At 38.8% G+C, this 26055-nt stretch overlaps 2 protein-coding genes across 2 annotated transcripts in view; one reads left to right on the top strand and one right to left on the bottom strand.

The window, feature by feature from the left end:
- Positions 1 to 23300, bottom strand: part of LOC135700024 (serine-rich adhesin for platelets-like) — a 456905-nt gene extending 433605 nt beyond the window's left edge. Inside the window, exon 1 of the mRNA XM_065220400.1 lies at positions 22222 to 23300. Coding sequence (XP_065076472.1) covers positions 22222 to 22464 — 243 coding nt within the window. The 5' untranslated portion in view covers positions 22465 to 23300. The remainder of the gene's footprint in view (positions 1 to 22221) is intronic.
- Positions 6915 to 8114, top strand: LOC135700012 (angiopoietin-4-like). Its single transcript, XM_065220368.1, has 2 exons — positions 6915 to 7358; positions 7418 to 8114. Exons 1-2 carry the CDS (start codon positions 7003 to 7005, stop codon positions 8112 to 8114), a joined length of 1053 nt encoding a protein of 350 aa, XP_065076440.1. The 5' UTR covers positions 6915 to 7002.
- Positions 23301 to 26055: the final 2755 nt, after the last annotated feature.

Genomic DNA, 26055 nt, shown 5'->3' with positions numbered 1-26055 from the left:
CAAGTTTTTTTTTTGTACATTTCGACCTGTTTTCCCTTTTAATTTCATTCGAACTTTTGTTCCTTCAAATTTGATTCGACGTTTTTGTCCATTCCACGTTTTTGTCCATTCGACATTTTGTATATTTCGATCATTTGTCCACTCGATCTTTTGTTCATTCAACCTTTTATCACTTCGAATTTTTGTCCATTCGACCTTATGTCCATTCAATTTTTTGTACAGTTCGACCTTTTTCGCTTTTAATATCATCAAACCTTTTGTATATTTCGACCTGTTTTCCATTTGATCTTTTTTCTACTCGACCTTTTGTCCATTTCGACCTTTTGTCTATTCGACCTTTTGTCCCATTTAATTTCATTCGAACTTCTGTCCCTTTTAATTTCATTCGACCTTTTGTCCATTAGACTTTTTGTCCCATTCAATTTCATTCGACCTTTTGTCCCATTTAATTTTATTTAACCTTTTGTCGCTTTTAATTTCATTCGACCTTTTGTATAATTCGACATTTTGTCTAGTTCGACCTTTTGTCCATTTGATCTTTTGTCAGATTTAATTTCATTCGAACTTTTGTCCTTTTTAACTTCTTTCTACGTTGTGTCCATTCGACCTTATGTCCAATCGACATTTGTGTATTTTCAGGATTTCGATGACGTTCATAGACCAGAAAATGATGTCCGATGCCATATTGAAATCCAAGATGGTGGTTTCCGATTTTAGATAAAGTGGGAACCACTGTCAAATACTCTTAAACATGGATATTTTTTGGAATCGAAATGATGTCTAGAGACCGGATATCGTTATCCGACGCTGTTTTGAAATCCAAGATGGCGGCTGCCGATTTAAGAAAAAGTGGGCAATTCTGTCAAATACTTTTAAATATGGATATCTTCGGAATCAAGGTGACGTTTAGAGACCGTATATCATTGTCTGACGCCCTTTTGAAATCCCAGCTGGGAGCTTCCGGTTTTAAAAAGGTGGAAATACTGTCAAATATATTTTCGGAATCAAAGTGAAGACCCTAAATCTATGTCTGACGCCATCTTGTAATCCAAGATGACGGCTTTCGGTTGCAGAAAAGTGTAAATACGGTCAAATACCCTTCAATATATTTACTTTCAGAATCGAGGTGCCGTTTAGAGACTGAAAATTGATATCAGATGCCATTTTGAAATTCAAGATGGCGGCTTTCTGTAAGAAAAAGTGAGAAATTGTGTAAAATACCCTTGAATATGGACATTTTTGGAAGCAGGGTGACGTCTAGGGACCGGATATCATTGTCCGACGTCAACGTCATTTTTAAATCCAAGATGGCGACTTCCAGTTTCAGAAAAGATAAACTGGATAGTACTGTCAAATACCCCCGCAATATGGGTATTTACGAAATGGGGCTCAAAATCGATATCCAACGCAATTTTGGAATCTACGATGGCGGCCCAGTTTTGAAATCCGGCATTTCGGCATTCCGATTTTCGGAATCTATTCTACACGTCGTCCTCGTTCCAAAAATATCCATATTGTAGAGTATTTTACAGTTTTTCCCAAAATAATGGCTGCCATTTTGAATTACAAAAAGGTGTCAGACACGTCCTCCCGGTTCTGGAAATACCAATATTGGATACGATTTTCGGCCCGTTCTGAAAATATCGATATTACAGTGTGTTTGTCAGTTTTTCTGAAACCAATGGCCGGCATCTTGGATTAAAAAAAATGGCATCTTCCACGACGTTCCGGAAATACCCATAATCCTTTGGAAGTTTTTTTTTTCTGAAGTCAATATTCGCCATCTTGGATTAAAATTCGGTCAGACATCCATTTTCGGGATGTGCACGTCGTACCCGTTCCGAAAATACGCATATTGAAGGATATTTTACAGTTTTCAGCAACCAATGACCGCCATCTTGGATTCTAAAATGGCATCGGACATCGATTTTTGGTATCTAAATGTCGTTCGCGTTCCGAGAATACTCATATTGTAGGGTATTTGATAGTTTTCCAGAATCTGAGAGCCGCCATCTTAGATTACAAAATGGCGTCGGACAGGGCTGTCATCTGATCACTCGATGCGCACAATGTACTGATTTTATGAAATAAAGAAAGTGAGAATCCAGCAAACACAAAGTTTGCATGTGTTTCACTCTGCGCAAGTGTAAAGCAGTGGAGAAGAGAAGGCAAACACACATCCATAAATAACGGAAGCTCAATGTGTAGCCATCACTTCGACGGCTCCGACGCAAAGAGCGCCACTCAGTGTAGGGTTGCAAATGGGAAGTCTGCAAAGAACCCAAAGAAGACATTAGCGCTTGTTGTATTATATTCGCTCTCTGCGCCGCACGGAGTGTACTGCTCATTGTGTGGATCGCTTTCTCACAGATTAGTTGGAAAAGAGTGTGCGAAGTAAATGGGAGAACAACACACTATTGGTCCAGTGTTGTGAGATGCATGCACAAAGCTGCTTTGCTAACGCTCTGAGGCGCTTTCCAGCCCTGGCGTTGGACATCGATTTTCAGCACCTACATGTCGTCCTCGTTTCGAAAATATCCATATTATAGGGCATTTGACAGTTTTTCAGAATCTGAGAGCCGCCATCTTAGATTACAAAATGGCGTCGGACATCGATTTTCGGGATGTACGCGTCGTACTTCTTCCTAAAATATCCATCTTGTAGGGTATTTGATAGTTTTTCCGAATCTGAGAGCCACCATCCAAAATGGCGTCGAACATTGATTTTTGGCATCTTCACGTCGCCTCCGTTATGAAAATATCCATATTTTAGGGTATTTGACAGTTTTTCTGAAGATTTTTTTTTTTTTTTATATCTTTATTAAGGAGACTTTCAGCCGTCTCCGATCCACCTTGGATTCCAAAATGACGTCGGACATCGATTTCCGGCATCTACATGTCGTCCAAGCACGAAGTTTAGTGCCAAGATTCAAGCTACTTTGTGCCAGAGGGGAAATCCCGTCAAAACAACACAATTTTCGCGTAACATTTGAAAAGGGCCTATCCTCGTTGATCGATTCTCTTCACCGGCTTTCTCTTTGGTTTACCACGGCAACATAAACGAGTTTCACGCTAAGCTCGCAGCACAGTTCGACAGAAGATGATGTTAGCTTACGCCTGAAACAACACACTGAATGGGAAATTTATTTGCAGTCGGGTTATTCGCGAAAAGGAAAATCGATTGACAATGATAAGCCCTTTTCTCGTGTTGCGCGAGAATTCCAGTTATTTCAATTTTGTTATGTCTCGTGTGCAAAGCGACATTCATTTACTAGAAAACGACCAGCGGCAGTTTTGTCGTGACAGGATGTGAGAATGACATTACAGGACTTTTTTCGACAATAACTATGTCAACAATTTCCATCAATCTTGTCGTCCGACGTACGTGAAACAACTAAGTCGTGCTGGAAAACGTCACGCAACAGATGTGAGAAAGTATAGAAAAGAAAATGTCCCCAGGATCCGTATTCCGGTCACAATTCTGAATTCTTTCTGATAAGACGTCTTTGAGAGGTTTCGACAAAACCGCGGAGCTCCAGGATCAGTTTCATGTATTCATCACTTCCCGTGGCCCCCAGCGTCCACTTTTCATTGTGATAAACGAGCGATTTAAAAAAAACTACGGAGTTCTAAGATCAGTTTCATGAATTCACCACTTTTACGGATGTTCAGGATCTTCCGGTGAACCATCCCGAGGTTTCCAGGGTCCATATTCCGGTCCCAACTCCGACTTCATTCTGATAAGACGTCTTTGAGCGGTTTAGAAAAAACCGCGGAGCTCTAAGATCAGTTTCATGAATTGACCACTTTTACACGGACGTTCCGGGTCTTCCGGCGGACCATCCATAGGTTCTTTTGGTACATATTTTGATCCCAAATCCAACTTTATTTTGATAAGAGATCTTTGAGCGGTTTCGGAAAAAAAAAGCTCTAAGACCAGTTTCATGAATTGACCACTTTTACGGATGTTCCGGATCTTCCCGTAGCCCCCAGCGTCCATTTTTCATTGTGATAATACGTTTTTGAGCGGTTTCGAAAAAAAAACTGTGGAGTTCTACGATCAGTGTCATGAATTTACCACTTTTATGGACGTTCCGGATCTTCTGTTGGACCATCCAGAGGTTTTCTTGGTCCGAATTCCGGTCCCAATTCCGACTTCATTCTTGTAAGGCAGCTTTGAGCGGTTTTGAGAAAACCACGGAGCTCTAGGATCAGTTTCATGAATTGACCACTTTTACGGATGTTCCGGATCTTTTGATGGACCATCCAAAGGTTCTCTTGGTCCATATTTTGGTCCAAAATCCGGTTTCATTCGTGTAAGGCATCTTTGAGCGGTTTTGAGAAAATTGCGCAGCTCTGGGATCAGTTTCATCAATTCACCACTTTTACGGACGTTCCGGATTTTCCAGTGGGCCATCCAGAGGTTCTCTTGGTCCATATCCGGACAAAATTCCGGCTTCATTCGTGTAAGGCATCTTTGACCGGTTTTGAGAAAATTGCGGAGCTCTAGGATCAGTTTCATGAATTTACCACTTTTACGGACGTTCCGGATCTTCCAGTGGGCCATCCAGAGGTTCTCTTAGTTCATATTCCGGTCCCAATTCCGGCTTCATTCTTGCAAGGCATCTTTGAGCGATTTAGAGAAAACCGCGGAGCTCTAGGATCAGTTTCATGAATTGACCACTTTTACGGATGTTGCGGGTCTTTCGGTGGACCATTCTGAGGGTCTCTTGGTCCATATTCCGGTCCTAACTCTGAATTCATTGACGTCTATAAGTGATTTCGAAAAATCCACGGAGTTCTAGAACCAGTTTCATGAATTGACCACTTTTACGGACGTTCCGGATCTTCCAGTGGCCCCCAGCGTCCATTTTTCATTGTGATAAGACGTCTTTGAGTGGTTTCGAAAAAAAAAACTGCGGAGTTCTACGATCAGTTTCATGAATTCACCACTTTTACGGATGTTCCGGATCTTTTGGTGGACCATCCAGAGGTTCTCTTGGTCCATATTCCGGTCCCAATTCCGGCTTGGTTCTTGTAAGGCATCCTTGAGCGGTTTCGAAAAAACCGCGGAGCTCTAGGATCAGTTTTATAAATTGTCCACTTTCAAGGATGTTGCGGGTCTTTCGGTGGACCATCCAGAGGTTATCTAGGTCTATATTCCGATCCCAACTTCGAGTTCATTCTGATAAGAGGTTTAGACAAAACCGCGGAGCTTTACGATCAGTTTCATGAATTGACCACTTTTACCGGATTTTCTACAGGACCAGACTTGTGACCTACCGGAAACTGAATGTTCCCCTGAAAACTCTCCAAAGACATCAGGAAGTTATCTCTTGAAATTGCCGTACAATCAGTGTATGGTCCCAATTAGCTCAAATTCCATATGGTACGTGTATTCGTTAATGCCGGATCGACCGAATTATAGGAATCTAGTGGTGGCCGTACTATAGGAATCTTGACCGTACATTCTAATTTGAGGTTCGGTCAAGTCTTTGAGGGCTTCGCCAATTTGCCGTTTACGCTACAAATCCAAAACGATAAATTTCGATTTCACGTTCAAGGTCGTCCAAGTAAATTGATGGAGGATCGAAAGAATCGAATTAGAACCCAAAGATCTCTGAAACGGCTCTGAGTCTGTCCTCGAATTTGTCTGTTAATTAGCTGAACACCAGTTCCGGAATCCCTCCAGACTAGCTCCGTTGGACAATTCACAACGTAAGCTAAACTTGTACGTTACGAAGTTTAACAGAATCCCTTTCCGAATTCACCCTAAACAAGGTCACCTGAACTCTGGACAAACATGGCCTAAAACCCTATGGATCAGCTCTAGAAGTTCTCGAAGTCTTCTGACCAACTGAATAGGTCACTGAAGTCCTAAAGGAGCTTCTCGCGATGTTCACCGAACCTGTAATCAATATTCACTGGACATCTGTCCACCCAGCCTTGAAGTTCTGTCAGTTGGTTCTTCGAAGTCTTCTGAATCAGAGTCCAAAACTAAAACCTAATTCTCCGTCGCCGAGGTCCTTCGGACCTCTAGGATAAGCGAACTTGAAGAGGAGCACATTTATCTGAACATGCTCCCAAAACTATTATCCTGAATTCTCAACGTGCTCGTCTCTGAAGTCCTCTAACTTCTGTTTCTTCTTCTTGTTGTAGTTTTGCAGCTGTTATTATTAAAGCATTTCCGTAGTTAGCATCAATGCGATATTCTCAAGATTAAGATTGAAGATGCAATAACAAATTAAACGATCAAGAATTAAGATCAATATTCTAAGCTGAGTTTCACAAGAACACACACTCCATACCAACCCTGACGATCAAGAACAACCTTCGAAATCTGATTTGACCTCAACCTGCCAAATCAAAGCACGGTTATTCCAAATCGTTCAGTTCCAATCAAACGGTTTTGAATTCAACCTGGCACCGGTTATGGCAATTGATTTGATTAGCTTCCTCGGAAACGTAACATCCGCTCGCAATCCACACATACACACACACACAAACAATCAGCTATGCAATTTGTAACAGCCAAAAACAAAAACAAAAACTGCATCTCATCATTAAGACCGATTCGAACCGGACAATAATCAATTATCAACCACCCGAGATCGAATCCCCGATGATTATCAGCCGCAAACCGACCCACAAACCCAAAAAAAAAAACACTTCCCATCCACCACCTTGCCAGAAGATTTCCACCAATTTCGGCCAATTATTCTGAGCTCTTTAACACCTCGCACATGACGTTCGCACGGTTTGGCCCACGTCAGCGCGAAACTGTGGTGGAGAATCGGGAGAAATGGCACGCATCGAGTGCGCGAGATCACCCGTTATTCCGGATGATTACCGGGCCCGGCCCCAGGAGGGAACTCTTCCAGTTCAGTGTTTTTTTGGCCGTCGATCAGGTCGCGTCGTGCAGAACTGTGTTGTTGTTGTTGTTGTTGTTGTTGATGTTGTTGTTGTTCTAGAACGAGAGAGCGCGAGAGAGAAAGAGCGAGCATGAAGTCGTTCCTGGTGATCGTTCTGTTCGGGACGATCCTGTACCTGCAGGGAGCGGTTCCGCAGCGGGCCACACAGCCCCGCCAGGCGCTGGTCGAGGTTAACGCCAGCGAGTACAACGAGTTCGACATCGAGCACTTTACGTTGAAGATCGAACAGCTGGACATGCGGATGATGCGGTTCGAGTTGAACGTCCAGAAGAAGGTGGATACAGTTGCTAGCTTGCTGCAGAATCTGGTGCACGTGATCGATAATCTGGCATGGCACATCTCCGAGACGGAACGGTCGGCCAACAATGCCGAACACCAGCTGCGGGTTATTGCGAAGAATTTGACCCTGCTGCACAAGGAGATGAGGTGAATTGCAAGGGTAATTGTACAGGTCAATAGACGAGCTTAACGGTTTCATTTTTTAGGGATCTTGCAATAGCCCAGCAGCGTCTACCGACGCGGAATTACTTCGACGACGCCATGATGATGATGAAGGCTACGGCCAACTGCGACGGCAACGGCGATCTGATGCAGTTGGAGCAGATGCAGATGCAGATGAATAATAATATTCAGTCGACGGAGAAGCCACCGCCGACGATTCTGGAGGCCTGCGATCAGCTTCCGGAGGGTAGTCGAAGTGGCGTTTGGGACGTGCAACCGGACGGGGAATTCAGCAAGCCGATTCGGGTGTACTGCGAAATGACCTTCCAGGAGGGAGGATGGACCGTATTCCAGTACCGGTACGATGGGATGGTCAACTTCTACCGGGACTGGGACGAGTATCGGTTCGGGTTCGGCAAGATGGACGGCGGAGAGTTCTGGCTAGGCTTGGAACGTATCCATCAGCTGACCTATTCGGCTCCGCATGAACTGATGATCCTGCTGGAGGACTTCGATGGCAATACGACGCAAGCGCACTATGCCAACTTTGAAATTGCCAGCGAAACGGAACTGTACAAGGTGACCAAGATCAACGGCTACAACGGGACGGCTGGGGACTCGATGAGCTACACCCTGGGGGCGTACTTCAGTACGTTCGACGAGGACAACGATACGCACGATGAGAACTGCTCCGTCAAATACCATGGAGCCTGGTGGTACAGGAATTGCCACTCGAGGTAAGCTTTTGGGGCCCCTAAGCCAACACAGATAAGCGGGAACAAGCGTTGATCTCTCTCTTTGCAGTAACCTGAACGGCAAGTATCTGAGGGGTGCCAACGAAGAGTTTGGCGTCGGGATGTCCTGGGCCAAATTCCACGGCGTTGGATATTCGCTGAAGATGTCCAAGATGATGATTCGGCGGACCAACATCAAGCGGAAGGACAAGACCGAGGGGATGAAAGAGGAGATGATGGAGCTGAAGGATACGCTGGCGAAGCTGTGATGAGTGTGGACGATTGAAACCATGACGCATTTCGACCGGGAGGGGGTGATGAAATCGGTAGAAGTAGGTGTGCTTAGTTAGAAAGTAAACAACTTTGTAAAAAAATAGATTTTAGTTAATAAAATGCTAGAGCTGGACGTGATTTAAAAATCAAAACAAAGATTTAAGGGGTCATTCACAAATTATGTAAGTGTTCCTTCCCGCTCTTGTGAGACACTGAAAGATTTTAAGTTTAGCCCCTCCCTCTGAAATTTTAGTAAGGTTTTTTTTAAATCGTTAAATATTGAGTTGGAAACCGTTTTAAAATAAATAGGGCAAATGGCTCTAAAGTTGGCCCATGGATCTAAAGATTGGGCCCATCGCTAAAAATTTCCAGTTTTTTAATTTTTCTTAGAACAATGCGTCATCTGGATAATTTTGGTTGCTAGTGAAAAATTGTCAAGCAAAAGCTTTCCTTCGAAATTTAAGTACGGGCCCAATATTAGGGACACTTAGGTCGACATTAGAAACATTATCCCTAGATCAGTTTATGCTCATTTGGCCAAATAAACGGTACAGAGAATTATGTACTTCTAACTATTGAATCTTATGTAAAAAAAAATCAGACTCACCGTCCCCCCTTTTACTTCACATAATTTGTGGATGACCCCTAAGAACCAACGTTCAGAATATTGTAATCAAAATCAAAACCGATATTGCTTATAATCATTGAATTTTTTTGATTAAAATTCACCGTGAGTTCTTCTCATATTTCGCTTGAAATTCTTCTCAGAGTAACCTTGGAACTCTTTGACAGTTCCGGAGAACTTTGAGATTAGGGTGTAATTGCTTTTGTAAACAAACACTTCAATCGCCAATTTCTCGCAAATTAAAGCCTAATCTAAAAAATAAACGGCATAAACAGGTAGATAAATGAATCCTCTATCATTTAGTATGGCTTGTTCGCGAGAATAAGTTTCAATTTACGATTAATCGGCGATAGTCGTGTTTGTTTACAAAAGCAATTACGCCCAAATCTCAAACTTCTCCAAGGTTCTCTCTGCATCTCACTAGGAATAATTCTCAAATTCTCTGAGAATTCTTCTCGAACCCTTTTGAAATTCACATCAAAATCCACTTAAAAATTCTACAAAGGGCCAGAATCCTGAACATTTTTTTCAAATCCTGGAAATTCTGGAGATATCCAAAAATCCAAAATCTTGAATAAAATTGATACTCAAACAGCATTCATGAAAATTTATCCAAATTTAAAATTTAAATTTGTTTGGATATTTTTGATTTGTTTAAGTAGTTCACGCAGGGGAGATTGGTAAAGGAGATTTTTTTTTATATTAATTTATTTGATAAGGCTCAATCGAATTAACTATACAGAGCCGAGGATTCTTGTTCACTATGCAATACAGCTTAAAACTATAGTCAAAAGGTACAACACAATCAACACTATATCTTCCGCTATCCAATAAGCCTTCTCCATCAGAACGGGGGGCAGAGCGCTTCCATTGCAGAAATGGACGCAAAACGTGGTCAGCACTCACACGCTCATCACGAAACGGTTGCTTTCCAAAGTCGACGACGCATCGACCGAATGAACTGCTGATGAAGAACAATGAGGAGGACCACACAATGGTTGCTGCCGAGTAAACAGACGATCGCGTGACACACATTGAGAGTGGCCTGCTTCTGTCGACAGTCGAGTGAACACTGGTAAAGGAGATGATCAATCCGATTCGTGACTTCTTCAAAATTGACCTTTGCTCGCTTTCTACTCTCTTTATACAATTTTCACACTGCCGTACTCTCAAGGAACAATCAACTCTATACTTTCATCTCCTCATCTATCGTATAAAATGACCACTTTAAGTCTGATATTTGATGTAAAGCACTTTCAACCACGTTCTCTTTGAGGTTTCTTGAACTTCGACTTGAAATTTCATCTAAAGCTTCCTGGACTTTCATCGGTGGCATTTTGAGCGTTCCTTGATGATTTCCGCTTCTAAAAATTACCTTCATCGCTTGGAAGTTTCCTGCACTTCCCTTGCCTCCCAGAGAGTTTATTTTTGATTCTATTGACTTCTATTACTTTTCGACTTCCGGAAAGATCTAAGATAACCTCGAGGCGTCTGTCGGAGGTTCAGTGAGCTCTTAGGAAAAAAATAACCCCAAATTCCCCTCACAGATTTCCATAACTCCTGCCCTCCAGGTTCCTAGACCTTTTAGGGGCAGTTTTCTGAAAATCCGTTGAAGGTTTCCTGAGCTTGCCTAAGCTCCAGCTTTGTCTAGGAGGTGCTTGAACTCGATTGAAAGTTTTCAAAAGATGCTCTGTTTCTTGAAAATTCCGATAATATTCCGTTACCAGTGAACTTCCCAAGAGGTATTCTGAACCTCTCTGGAGATTTCTTAGACAAATCTTGACGGTTCCCTAAAGAATCTTAAAGTGGTTTGCTGGACTTCTCCAGGAGGATTCATGAATTAATCCAAGTGGTTGTCTGAGCATTGGCTTCAGCAAGAGTTCCCGATTTTCTCTTCGAGCTTCTTCTATTCCTGTTCTCGTTACATCTACGTACTGCATCTGTCTGTCAGGGGGAATATTCTTCAGGAGTCTCCATTCCTTCTTAACTCCGCCTAAATTCGCCCCAATTGCAAAAACTTCCATTAGAATTCCGTCCAAATTAGTCTCAATTGCATCTCAATTCCGTTTAAGTCCGCCTCTTTTCGACCAAATTCCGTCTAAATTCGGTCTAAATTTCGTCTAAATTCTGTCTTACATGACACGAAATTGAGTATCAATTCCGCCTAAATTCCGTTTAAATTCCGCTTCAATTCCGTCTCGATTCCACCAAAAATTTTATCCCAATTCCGTCTACATTCCATCTTAAATTAACTCTAAATTCAGTCTCAATGTCGCCTAAATCCCACATCAATTCCGTCTAAAATCTCAATTTCCTTCTCAATTTCGTCTAACTAAATTCAGACTCAATTTCTTCTTAATTCCATCTGAATTCCGTCAAAATTTTATCTCAATTCCGTTTCAAAAACCGTCTAAATTTTGCCTTACGTCCGTCTCAAATTTCGTCTAAATTCCACTTCAATTTCGTCTGAAGTCCATGCAATTACGTCTCAATATAGTTCAAATTCCGCCTCAATCCCGTCTAAAATCTGCCTTAATTTCTTCTCAATATAGTTTAAATTCCGTCTCAATTTCGTCTCCATTTTGTGTAAATCTCTCTAAATTACACAAAATTTAGAGAGATTTACACAAATTTAGTTTAAATTCCGTCTAAATTCAATCTCAATTCCATTTCAATTCCGTCTCAAATTCCGGCTAAATTCTGTCCCACTATCGTCACAACTCAATTCGATCTGAATTCCGCCAAAATTTCGTCTCCATCTCATCTCAATTCAACTTAAAATCCGTCTAAATTCCGACACAATAATATATCAATCAATTCCTTTTCAATTCCTACTTAATTCCTTTTTAAATCCATCTCAATTCCATCTCTTAATTCTGTATGAATTCCAATTTAATTCCGTCTAAATTCTGTCTCAATTTCATCTAAAGTCCGTCTTAAATTTCGTGTAAATTCTACTTCAATTTCGTCTAAATTTCGCCTCAATTTCGTCAAAATTTAGTCTCAATTCAAATTTAATTTCGACTAAATTCCGTCTAAATTCAATCTCAATTCCGTCTCAGATTCCGGCTAAATTCCATTCCACTATCGTCACAACTCAATTCAATCTGAATTCCACCAAAATTTCGTCTCTAGCCCATCTCAATTCAACTTAAAATCCGTCTAAATTCCGACACAATAATATCTCAATCAATTCCTTTTCAATTCCTATTTAATTCCATCTTTATTTTGTATGAATTCCAATTTAATTCCGTCTAAATTCTGTCTCAATTTCATCCAAAGTCCGTCTCAAATTTCGTGTAAATTCTACTTCAATTTCGTCTAAATTTCGCCTCAATTTCGTCAAAATTTAGTCTCAATTCCAATTCAATTTCATCTAAATTCCTTCTAAATTCAATCTCAATTCCGTCTCAGATTCTGGCTAAATTCTATCCTACTATCGTGACAACTCAATTCGAACTAAATTCCGTCAAAATTTCGTGGCCATTTCATCTCAATTTAACTTAAAATCCGTCTTAATTCCGCCACAATAATGTCTCAATTCCTAATGAAATCCTTTTTAATTCCTATTCAATTCGTTTTCCATTCCTTCTCAATCCCGTCTTAATTCAACTTAATATTATAATATTATAAATTATAAATTATAAATATTATAAATTGTGCCACAATAATAGCTCAATCAATTCCTTTTCAATTCATTTTTAAATCCGTCTCAATTCCATCTAAATTCCGTATGAATTCCATTCTAATTCAGTCTAAATTCCGTTTAAATTTCATCTCAATTCCTTCTAAATGTTGTCTCAATTTCATCTAAAGTCCGTTTAAATTCTATCTCAATCTCATCTAATTTTCACCTAAATTCGTTCTTAATTTTGTCAAAATTCTATGTTGATTCCGTTTGAATGTCGTCTAAATTCAGCCAAAATTCCACCTCAATTCGACCTCAATTTTAATCTCAAATCCGTCAAAATTTCGTCTTAATTCCGTCTCAATTTCGTCTAAATTTCAATTTCTTCTCATGTTCCGTCTCAACTCCGCCTGAATACCGCCTCAATTACATCTGAATTCCGGCTGAATTCATTCTAAATTTCGTCTTGATTCCGTCTCAATGTCAGCTAAATTCCGTTTCAATTTCGTCTAACTTCCGTCGCAATTTCGTTGAAATTCCATCTCAATGCCATCTCATCTAAATTCCGCCTTAATTCCATCTCAAATTCACCTAAATTCAGATTGAATTCCGTCTCAATGTCATCTAAATTTAATTTCAATTCCATCTGAATTCTATCTCAGATTCCGTTCTCCATGTCGTCTAAATTCCGTCTAGCATCCATCTCAATTCCGTCGTAATTCCGTCTCAATTTCGTGTCAATTCCATCTCAAATTCGTCTAAATTCCAACTCAATTCCGTCGTCTCAATTTCGTATAGGTTCCGTTTCAATTTCGCCCAAATACCAAAATCTAAAATCCAACTTAATTTCTTATAAGATCCGTTTCAATTTCATACAAATTTCGTCTCAATGTAGTCTAAATTCCGTCACAATTTCCTCTAATTTTCGTACCAATTTCGTCTATATTCCGACTCAATTTCGTCTAAATTCTCTCTCAGCGTCGTCGAAATTCCTTATAAATTCCATCTCAATTCAATCTAAATCCCGTCTCAATTTAATCTAGATTTCGTCTCAATTTCGTCTAAATTCCGACTTAATTTCGTCTAAATTCTATCTCAGCGTCGTCAAAATTCCTTATACACACTAAGATTATGTTACAGATTTCTGTAAAATTTTACCGAAATCTCAACAGCTGAAAGTTCGGTAAACAATCATACAGTTTTCCTGTAATTATTTACAGAAATCTGTGAAAAAATCACAGATATTTGTGAAAAATTACAGGAAATCTGCGAAACTGTTTACCGAACGTTCAGCTGTTGAGATTTCGGTAAAAGTTTACAGATTTCTGTAAAAAATTTTAAGTGTGTAAGCTCCATATCAATTCAATCTAAATCCCGTCTCAATTTAATCTAAATTTCCGTATCCATTCCGCCTCAAATTCCGTCACAATTCTATCTAAAGCCCGTTTCAATTCGGTCTCAATATCGTCTAAATATTATCTCAATTATGCTTCAATCTCCTCAAAATTACGCCTAAATTCCTTCTCAATGTCGTCAAAATTACATGTTAATTCCGTCTGAATTTCGTCTAAGTTCAATCAAAATTCCGCCTCAATTTCCACCTCGAATTTAATCTCAAATCCTTCAAAATTCCGTCTGAATTCCACCTCAATTCCATCTAACTTTCACCTAAATTCAGTTTGAAATCCGTCTCAATGTCATCTAAATTCCATTTCCAAATCCGTCTGAATTCTAGCTCAAATTCCGTTCTACATATCGTCGAAATTCCGTCCAAATTCTGTGTAAATTTCGTCTCAATTCCGCCTCAATTCCGTCTCACATCCATCTCAATTCCCTCTTAATTCCATCTCAATTTCGTGTCAATTCCATCTCAATTTCGTCTAAATTCCAACTCAATTTCGTTTCAATTTCACCTAAATTCCAAAATCTAAAATCTAACCTAATTTCGTATAAGATCCGTTCAATTTCATACAAATTTCGTCTCAATGTAGCCTAAATTCCGTCACAACTTCGTCTAAATTCCGTCTAAATTCCACTTAAAATTTCGTCTAATTTTCGTACCAATGTCGTATAAATTCCCTCTCAACGTCGTCAAAATTCCTTATAAATTCCATCTCAATTCAATCTAAATCCCGTCTCAATTTAATCTAAATTTTCGTATCAACTCCGCCTCAAATTCCGTCACAATTCTTTCTAAAGCCCGTTTCAATTCCGTCTCAATATCGTCTAAATACCATCTCAATTCCATTTCAATCTCCTCTAAATTACGCCTAAATTCCTTCTCAATTTCGTCAAAATACCATGTTAATTCCGTCTGAATTTCGTCGAAATTTAATCAAAATTCCGCCTCAATTCCACCTCAAATTTAATCTCAAATCCGTCTAAATTCCGCCTGAATACCGCCTCAATTACATATGAATCCAAGCTGAATTCCATCTCAATTCCGTCTAAGTTCCATCTGAATTCCGTCTAAATTCTGTCTCAATGTCGTCTCAATACCCTTTCAATTTCGTCTAAGCTCTGTCACAATTTCGTTGAAATTCCGTCCGAAATTACACCTAAATTCTATCTCAAATTCTGTCTTAATGCCGTCTCAACTCTATCTCAATTCCATCTTAATTCCATTTAAAATTCGCCTCAATGTAATCAAAATAACATCTCAATTCTCAATTCTATCTCAATTTCACCTATATTCCGTTTGAATTCCATCTCAAAGTCATCTAAATTCCGTCTACATACAATCTCGAATTCCGTCCAAATTTTGTCTAAATTCCGTCTCAATTCCATAAAATTCCGTCACAAGTTCGTGTCAATTCCGTCTCAATGTCATCTAAATCCTGCCTCAATTCCATCTCAATTACACCTGAATTCCGTTTGAATTCCGTCTCCATGTCGTCTAAATTCCTTCTCAATTTCGTGTCAATTCCATCTCAAATTCGTCTTAATTAAAACTATATTCCGTCTTTATGTCTTCTCAATTCCAGCTCTATTCCATCTCAATTTCGTTTGAATTCTGTCTCAATTATGTGTAAAACTCCGTCTCAATCCCGTCTAAGTTCCGCCTCAATTTCATCTTAATTCCGGCTTCATTCCATCTCAATTCCGTCTCAATGTCGTCTTAATCCATTTCAATTTCATCTAAATTCCGTCTCAACGTAGTCTAAATTCCGTTGCAACTTCGTCTAAGTTCCGTACCAATTTCGTCTAAACTCCGTCTCAAGTTCTTGTCACTTCCCTCTCAATTTCGTCTAAATTATATCTGAATTTAATCGAAATTCCATCTCAATTTAATCTAAATTTTGTTTCAATTCTGTCTAAATTCTATCTAATTTCGGCATCAATGTCGTTTGAAATCTATCTCAATTCCACCTTAAATTCCGTCTCAATTTCGTCTAAACTACTTCTCAGTTCCGTCCCAAGTTCGTGTCAATGACTTATAAATTACGCCTAAATTCTATCTCAATTCCATCTTAATTTCCGTCTTAATGTCGTCTAAACGCTATCTCAATTCTATCTAAATTTCATCTCCATTCCTTAATGCAATCTATTCCGATGAATTCTGTCTCAAAGTAATCTAAATTACGTCTACATACCACCTAAAATTCCGTCCAAGTTTTGTCTAAATTCCGTCTCAATTCCATAAAATTCCGTCTAAATGCCATCTAAGTTCTGCCTCAAATCCATCTCAATTACACCTAAATTCCGTTCGAATTTCGTCTCAATGTCTTCTCAGTTCCGCCTCTATTGCATCTAAATTTCGTTTGAATTCTGTCTCAATTATGTGAAAAAAATCTCCGTCTAAGTTCCGCCTCAATTTCACCTTAATTCTATCTCAATGACATCTAAAATCCGTGTCAATTTCACATAAATTCTGTCTCAATGCAGTCTAAATTCTACTGCAATGTCGTCTAGATTCCGTACCAATTTCGTCTAAATTCCATCTCAAGTTCTTGTCACTTGCGTCTCAAATTCCATCTCAATGACGTCTGAATTCTATCTAAATTTAATCTAAATTCCGTCTCACTTCTGTCTAAATTCTATCTAATTTCCGCATCAATGTCGAATGAATTCCATCTTAATTCCACCACAAATTCCGTCTCAATTACGTCTAAACTGCTTCTCAGTTCCGTCTCATGTTCGTGTCAATTTTGTCTCAACTAAATTCCGTCTCAATGTCGTATAAATTACGCCTAAATTCTATCTCAAATTCCGTCTTAATGCCGGTTCAACTCTATCTCAATTCCATCTAAATTCCATTTCAAATTTGCCTGAATTCCATCTCAAAGTAATCTAAATACCGTCTAAATTCTTTCTACATACCATCTCAAATTCCATCCCAATTTTGTCTAAATTCCGTCTCAATTCCATAAAATTCCGTCACAAGTTCGTGTCAATGCCGTCTCAATGTAATCTAAATCCTGCCTCAATTCCATCTCAATTACACCTAAATTCCGTTTGAATTCCGTCTAAAATCCATCTAAATTCCGTCTGAATTCCATCTCAAGTTCCGGCTGAATTCCGTCTCAATTTCTTGTCAATTCCATCTCAAATTCGTCTTAATTCCAACTAAATTCTGTCTAAATTCCGCCTCAATTCAATCTGAATTTCGTTTGAATTCTGTCTCAATTCTGTGTAAAACTCCGTCTCAATCCCGTCTAAGTTCCGCCTCAATTTTATCTTAACTCCGGCTGAACTCCATCTCAATTCCGTCTCAATGTCGTCTAAAATCCGTTTCAATTTCATATAAATTCCGTTTAAATGTAGTCTAAATTATGTTGCAATTTCGTTTAAATTCCATCTCAAATTCAGAAGTGACTCAATTTCATTCTCATTGCATCTCAATGTCGTCTAAATTAATTCTAGATTCCATCTATATTTAATCTAAATTCTGTCTAAATTCTATCTAATTTTAGCATCAATGTCGACTGAATTCTGTCTCAATTCCACCACAAATTCCGTCTCAAATCCGTCTCAATTTCGTCTAAACTGCTTCTCAGTTCCGTCTCAATTTCGTCTCCATTCCAACTAAATTCCGTCTCAATGTCGTATAAATTACGCCTAAATTCTATCTCAATTCCGTCTCAAATTCCGTCTTAATGTCGTCTTAACTCTATCTCAATTCGATCTAAATTCCGCCTCAATGTAATCTAAATTACGCCTCAATTATATCTCAATTTCAACTATATTCCGTTTGAATTCCGTCTCAATGTCATCTAAATACCATCTCAAATTCCGTCCCAATTCCGTCTATATTTCGTCTCAATTCCATCTAAATTCTAACTAAATTCCGTCTCAATGTTCTCCATTCCGCTTCTATTACATCTCAAATCCGTTTGAATTCTGTCTCAATTCTGTGTAAAATTCCACGGAATTGAGTCTAAGTTCCGTCTCAATTTAATCTTAATTCCGGCTGAATTCCATCGCAATTCCGTCTCAATTTCGTTTCAATTTCACCTATATTCCTTCTCAATGTCGTCTAAAATCAAGCTCAATTTAGTATAAGATTTGTTTCAATTTAATATAAATTCCGTCACAATGTAGCCTAAATTCCATTTCAATTCCGTCTCAATTTCGTCTATGTTCAGACGCACTGTCGTCTAAATTCCACTTCAGATTCCATCTAATTTCCGTACCAATTTCGTCTAAATTCCGTCTGAAGTTCTTGCCACTTCTGTCTGAATTCCATCTAAATTCCATCTCAATTTAATCTAGATGCCGTTTCAATTCTGTCTGAATTCTATCGAATTTCCGTATCAATGTTGTCTGAATTCTGTCTCAAACCCGTCTCAATTTCGTCTAAATTTCTTCTCAATTCCGTTTGACATCCGTCTCAGTTTCGTGTCAATTCCGTCTCAATTTCATCTAAATTCAATCTTAAATTCCGTCTCAATGTATCTAAATTCAATCTAAATTACGCCTCAATTCCATCTCAATTTCACCTAAATTCCGTTTGAATTCCATCTCAATGTCGTCTAAATTCCTTCTAAATTCCATTTCAATTTAATCTAAATCTAAATTTCGTATCAATGTAGTCTGAATACCGTCTTAATGCCGCGTCAATTTCCGTCTCAAATCCATCTCAATTTCGTTTAAATTGCGTCTCCATTCCGTCTCAATTTCGTATAAATTCCTACTATATTCCGAGAGATGAACCAGCCTCTGGCTGAAAGTCTCGCTAGTAAGATAACCTAACGTAACCTACCAAATTCCATCTCATTGTCGAATAAATTCCGCTCAATTCTATATAAATTCCGTCACTTCCATCGCAATTCCGTCCCAATGTCGTCTAAATTCCATCTGAATTCCATCTAAAATTGCATTTAAATTCTTGCTAAATTCCGCCTAAATTCCATCTTTAAATCTGTCTCAATGTAATCTAAATTACGCCTCAATTCCATCTTAATTTCACCTATTTTCCGTTTGAATTCCGTGTCAATGTCATCTCAATTCCGTCCCAATTTTGTCTAAATTCCGTCTGAATTTCGTATTACATCTATCTAAAATTCGTCTAAATTCTCAATTCAGCTTCTATTCCATCTCAATTCGGATTGAATTCTGTCTGAATTCAGTGTAAAATTCCGTCTTAGTTCCGCATCAAATTTATCTTAAGTCCGGCTGAATTCCATTTCAATTTCGTTTCAATTTCGTATAGGTTTCGTTTCAATCTCACCTAAATTCCGTCTCAATTTCATCTAAAATCCATCACATTAGTAAAAGATCCGTTTCAATTTAATATCAATTCCTCCTCAATGTACTCTAAAATTCCATTTCAATTCGTCTAATTTCCGTACCAATGTCTTCTAAATTCCGTCTCAATTTTCGGCTGAATTTCTTGTCAATTCCGTCTCAATTTCGTCTTAATTCTAACTGAATTCCGTCTCAATGTCTTCTAAATTCCACCTCTATTCCATCTCAATGTCGTCTGAATCCCTTCTAAATTTCATCTAATTTAATCTGAATTCCGTCTCAATTCCCAACAAGTTCCGTCACAAATCCGTCTCGAAATTCCGTTTTAATATCTCAATCCATCTAAATTCCACCTCGATTCCACCTCAATTTCACCTATATTCTGTTTGTATTCCGTCTCAATGTCATCTGAATTCCTGTCTAAATACCATCTCAAATTTCGTCCCAATTCCGTATAAATTCCGTTTCAATTTCATCTCAAATTCGTCTAAATTCCGTCTCAATTCCGCTTCTATTACATCTCAATTTTGTTGAATTCTGGGTCCAATTCCGCCCCAATTCCGTCTAAGTTCCGCCTCAATTTAATCTTAATTCCGGCTGAATTCCATCTCAATTCCGTTTCAATTTCACCTTTATTCCGTCTCAATGTTGTCTAAACTAGATCTGAATTTAGTATAAGATCGTTTCAATTTAATATAAATTCCGTCTCAATGTAGTCTAAATTCCATTTCAATTCCATCTCAATTTCGTTATGTTCAGTCGCAATTGCGTCTGAATCTCGTCTAAATTCCACTTCAAATTCCGTCTAAGTTCTTTTCACTTCTGTTTGAATTGCATCCAAATTCCATCTCTATTTAATCTAAATGCCGTCTCAATTCTGTGTAAATTCTATCTAATTTCCGTATCAATGTCGTCTGAATTCCGTCTCAAACTCGTATCAATTTCGTCTACATTTCTTCTCAATTCCGTATCCGTCTCAATTTCGTATCAATTTCGTCTAAATTCAATCTTAAATTCCGTCTCAATGTATCTAAATTACACTTCAATTCCATCTCAATTTCACCTAAATTCCGATTGAATTCCGTCTCAAAGTAATCTAAATTACGTCTGAATTCCGTTATAAATACCATCTCAAATTTCGTCCCAATTCTGCATAATGTGCTTCAATTCCATCGCAATTTCGTGTCAATTCTATCTAAAATTCGTCTAAATTTCAACTAAATTCCGTCTCAATGCCGTATCAATTCTATCTCAATTCCATCTCAATTTCGTTTGAATTCTGTCTCAATTCTGTGTCAACTTTCGTCTAAGTTCCACCTCAATTTTATCTGAAATCCGTCTAAATTTTGTCTCAATTTCGTATAAGTTCCGTTTCAATTTTGCCTGAATTCCGTCTCAATGTCGTCTAAATACCGTTTCAATTCCGTCGCAATTTTGTTTAAATTCCGTCTCAAGTTCGTGTAAATTCCATCTCAATGTAGTCTAAATTCCATTTAAATTTAATTTAAATTCCTTATCAATTCCGTATCAATGTCGTCTGAATACCGTCATAATTCGGCGTCAAATTTCGTCTCAAATCAATCTCAATTTCGTTTAAATTGCGTCTCCATTACGTCTCAATTTCGTATAAATTCCTACTAAATTCCATCTCATTGTCGAATAAATTCCGCCCAATTCTATCTAAATTCCGTCTCGATTCTGAATTACGTTTCAATTTCTTCTAACAGCCGTCTCATTTCCGTCCGAATCCCGCTTCAATTCCATCTGAATAACGTCTCAATTCCGTATAAATTCCGACTAAATTCCACTTCAATTCCATCTCAATTTCGTCTATCTTCCGCCTAAATTACGTATCAATTTCATCTAAATTTCTTCTATATTCCGTTCTAAATCCGTCTCAAGTTCGTATCAAATCCATCTACATTCCAACTACATTCCGTTTTAATGTCCTATGAATTCCGCCTAAATTCCATCTTAAATTCCGTCTTAATGTTGTCTAAATTATATTTCAATTCCTTCTAAATTCCGTTTCGATTACACCTCACTTGTGTCTCAATTCCATCTCGCAATTCCGTCTCAATTTCGTCTAACTTTCCGTCTCAATGTCGAGTCAATTCCGTCTCAATGTATCTGAATTCAATCTAAATTAAGCCTCAATTTCATCTCAATTTCACCTAAATTCCGTCTCAATGTCATCTAAATTACATCTCGAGTCCGTCTAAATACCATCTCAAATTCCGTTCCAATTCTGTCTAAATTTCGTCTCAATTTCGTGTCAATTCCATCCCAAATTTGTCGAAATTCCAACCAAATTCCGTCCCAATGTCGTATCAATTCCGCCAGATATCTCAATTCTGTTGCAATTTCGCTTAAATTTTGTCTCAATTCTGTGCCAAATTCCACCTCAATTTTATCTGAATTCCGGTTAAATTCCGTCTCAATTTCGTATAAGTACAGTTTCAATTTTGCCTACACTCCGTCGCAATGTCGTCTAAAATCCGTCTCAATTTCGTATAGGATCCGTTTCAATTTTATATAAATTCCGTCTCAATGTCGTCTAAATACCGTTTCAATTTCGTCTGAATTCCGTCTCAGGTTCGTGTCAATTTCGTCTAAATTTCATCTCAATGACGAGTAAATTCCTTCTTAATTCCATTTAAATTTAATCTAAATTCCTTCGTAATTCCATCTCAATGTCTCAATTCATCTAAAATTGCACCTAAATTCTGTCTAGATTCCGCCTCAATTTCGTCTAACTACCGTCTCATTTCCGTCCGAATTCCGTCTCAATTCCATCTGAATAACGTCTCAATTCCGTCTAAAATCCGTCTCAATTCCATCTTAATTCCGTCTGTCTGCGATTAAATAAATCAATAAAACCAACAACAAAAAAAGACTCACCTTTCCATCATAAACCAGCGGCGGAAGCGACGAGCAGGCCCGTTCCAGTTCGTCCTTGAACAATTCAGCAGCAATCCGTTTTATAGCTCCAACTGCTCCACCTCCTGGTGGTGCACCCGCATCAACATCACTGTCACTCTGCAGCAGCTGCAGCTCCGCCCTGATGGTCACACCCGAGGAGGAAGAACCGGAACCCGTTTCATCGACGTTGTTGCCACTATTTGCTGCCACCGTGCCAGACATGATGCTGCTGCCACTTCACTACTTCCTCCCCCCTGCTCCGGGGAATCACCGTCTCGCTGCTTCTAATCCCAAAATTTGCTGACGATGACGACTGGCGATACGCTCATATTGGATTAATCAGCAGCAGCAGCAGCACCCCCTACTGACGTCGGAAACGTCATTGCACCCTACCGAAATCTGCTTCCATCATTGCACTCTTCTCGGGCTCACTGAATGCACAATTTCTTCGCCTATTTTCTTATATTTTTTTTTCTTGCTGCACACAACCACTTGCCACTTCTTGGCTTATTTTTTCCCCCTTGCTCGAAACACTTTCTAGAAAATTTTATCCCAACACACTGCTTTCTAGACTTTGAGTCGGACGATACACATCATCTGATTGAAACACACAACAACTTTTCCTTCCCCGGGACTAGGGGATCACTTGGAAGGTCTTCCTTCCGGAATCCGCGAGACCGTCGCGACGGACACCACTTCAAGGGAATTTTCACAATCGATCTACTAGGGAAAATTTAAATTCTGATTTTCAGGCAGCTCACACCACAGACTCTTGTCCCTGCCTAGTAGCAGACAAACTCCGCGGATCTGCGACCCCAGAGACCGACGACGACAACGACAACGACGTAGACAATGCACACAAAATCGGAGGAACTAGGAATCCTACTGGAAATAAACCGGAAAAACTAAACACGACCATCAGCAGCCAGCAAAGACAGACACGGCGGACGATCGCGACGACGACGACGAGGGCGATGATGCAAATTTTTTTTCGCTTTGGCTTCCTCTTGTGATGGAGAGAAGACGGCTACGAGAAGGGAACCATCATGATTATTTTGCACTGCACAGCACAGGACAAGCGAAGAACGAAACGAAAACGACGAACGATCAAGGACTGCGGTTCTGTCAGTTTCTGATTGTCAAAGTTGACGGGAAAATCGAGCAAGTTTTGACGTTTCTCTGTCCAGCGGTCGACGAACAGGGGTGGGACTCGGTGGTGTCGGAGTGGTGCACGGACGAGTTTTTCATTAGGGTCCATACAAAGAGGTACGTAACACATTAAAATGGCAATTCGACAGTGAGCATGCATAAGGGCCTATACGCGATGATCGATTCTCTTCGACGATTTTCTCTTTTGTTAATAACTCGCTAGATTTAACGTTTCTCGATGCGTTTGCTGTTGCTTTTGATAGCCAATACAACCTGTTACTACTCTGCATTGAACAAATTCTAGAAAATTGTTTCGCCTAGCTGTAGCAATGCAAAGAGAAAATCGATGAAGAGAATCGATCATCGCGTATTCGCCCTTATGAATGCTCACTGTCGAATTTATTTTTTCATTATTCATAATATAAAATATTATTTAAAAAAAAATATAAATGAATACATATTATATAATAATATAATATAATATAATACATATTATATTATAATATAATATAATATAATATTATAATAATAATAATATAATAATATAATATAATATAATATTATATATATATATATATATATATATATATAAAATTTTATAAATATTTTTTTTTCATAAATAAAATAATAAGCATGATGCAGTTTATGAATTATATTGTAAGCGTATACACTAAGAAAAATTCAATGATTATTATTATTAGAAATACTCAGAGGGAGAGATAGGCGGAAAAAACAAAATGCAATTCGGCAGCAGGGATTTGTACCTAAATTATCTTGCAACCAGGCTTCCAGTGCGCGCGCTTTCGTATGCGAGACGCAATACGAATAGTCTCATAGTCATAGCAGTCGCATGCGCAAGAGATTTGTAGCACTCTGTTTCTCTCTCTCTTCAGTTTTGTCGCATCTCACTTTCTCATAATGTCTGTGTGTCGCACTGTTTTGTAAGCACAGCACATTTCCGGATGTATGCGTTTCATGAGAACGAGTATCATGCGACGTCGCGTGAGGTGAAGCTCATGCGTTTTTCTCAATGAGACGCTAAGCGACGTCTCAATGCGACATAGAAATAACAAACTCAACTGGAAGACCAACTCGTGTTTTTGATGTGGGAAAAGTGTTGTTTCGTTTTGAAAACGGTGGAAAGCGACCTAGCTACTACACTCTTATCGAACATGGAGAAGAGGTGTCAGATGGCTATGACCAACAAAGTTTATCTAGCGGCAATTTTCGTTGATTAAAGGATTAACTTGAAAAATAGGCCATTCATAACGAACGAAGGAAGAGATGTGGCTTTGATAAGCGAAATGTACAATCAAGTTGTGGTTTATTTGCTCGTTAATATGCTTTTTTTCAATTTCACCGAGGGTTTAGTTTAGTTGATTGACAGGTATTCAATACAATTCCTGAAGCAAGAAGCTTAGCAACAATCCGTAGTACAGATATGACACAACTTTTTCCTAAATTTATTACATTAACCTTAATCCAGCATTTCGTACCTACGTACACTGTGGTGTACAAACTAGCCAAGTTTAACATGTTGTAAATGTGTTCTGTTAGGATCAATTGAGCTGAAATTTTGAATTTCACGTGTAAGAAATACCAAATTTTTTGAAGCACCTGCTGGAAGGTGACAATAAAATTAAAATTTGTGCATAGCTGATCGGACAAAGGTCAATGGAAAAGCAAGTTTTGAGTCAAAATTTCAGCTCAATTTATCATAACAGAACAAATTTACTACATGTTAAACTTGGTAAATTTTTAAGTGTAGACTTGTGTGTATTTAATGGGAAGTCACCACCAACGTTTTTGCAGCAAAGTACACTTCTGCGTTGAAAATAATCCCTTAAAATATTGTTCACTCAAGCCAGACAAAATACAAATAATGGAGTTCAGAGTTCTATCACTACTAGCGTGTTGATATGATCGATCAAGTCAGACCGAACTGAAAAAGTGAAATGTAGCTAAGAGATTCTTAATCTTATGATATCATTAACTCATTTTTTGTTTTTATTTTGCTACTTAGTCCCTTCTGACTTAACGCCGACCATATGATCTTGTATAGTAAAATATAGTGCTGTTTCACATTCAAAATCGTCCATTTATATTTTTACTGGTCTGAGTGAAAGTATTCTGAGGGATTTTTTTTAGCGCGGCAGTCTAATTTGGTGCAAATGCGCAATAACTTGTTTATTTTTCCACCAGATGGGCTGAAAGCTTCAGAGGCTTCGAAAAATGTATTTTAAAAGATTTCCGCATAAGGACTTGTTGAAGGACACATAGGTCCAGAGATATTCCGGTATTATTTGGGGTGCTAACATGCTAACGGTATCGCAACTACCGTAAGGTTGCCATCCACCGCTCACGTAGTCTTCCTTTAGCATCCTTTCGACTTCCTAGGAGCATGAGTGGTGATCTTACGGTGATTCCAGTATATCTCTGGAACCATGTGTTGAGCCTGCATAAATCTATACTAGAAGATATTTCTGGGACCATTTAAAACTTCACCCCATTTCAAAAGCCACATGTGAAAAGAGCACACAAGTCTTCTGTGAACAAACCCTTGCAGTCCCTTCTCTCGTCACCCGCCAACATCACATATGATGGAACCGCGAGAGTCAAGGCACAAACGAAGTGACAGACGACTTTCTCCGAAGAAATTAATTA

This window comes from Ochlerotatus camptorhynchus, unplaced genomic scaffold, assembly GCF_037179485.1.
Source record: "Ochlerotatus camptorhynchus isolate MF236.1 unplaced genomic scaffold, CSIRO-AGI_Acam_v1.1 ptg000125l, whole genome shotgun sequence".
Lineage (NCBI taxonomy): Eukaryota > Metazoa > Arthropoda > Insecta > Diptera > Culicidae > Ochlerotatus > Ochlerotatus camptorhynchus.
This window is presented reverse-complemented; position numbering and strand designations above follow the sequence as displayed.

Bases quoted from the DNA above. Each gene is read 5' to 3' on its own strand.
- LOC135700012 (XM_065220368.1), top strand. From the start codon at position 7,003: ATGAAGTCGTTCCTGGTGATCGTTCTGTTCGGGACGATCCTGTACCTG. The intron at 7,359-7,417 runs GTGAATTGCAAG...TTCATTTTTTAG, and splicing joins CTGCTGCACAAGGAGATGAG to GGATCTTGCAATAGCCCAGC.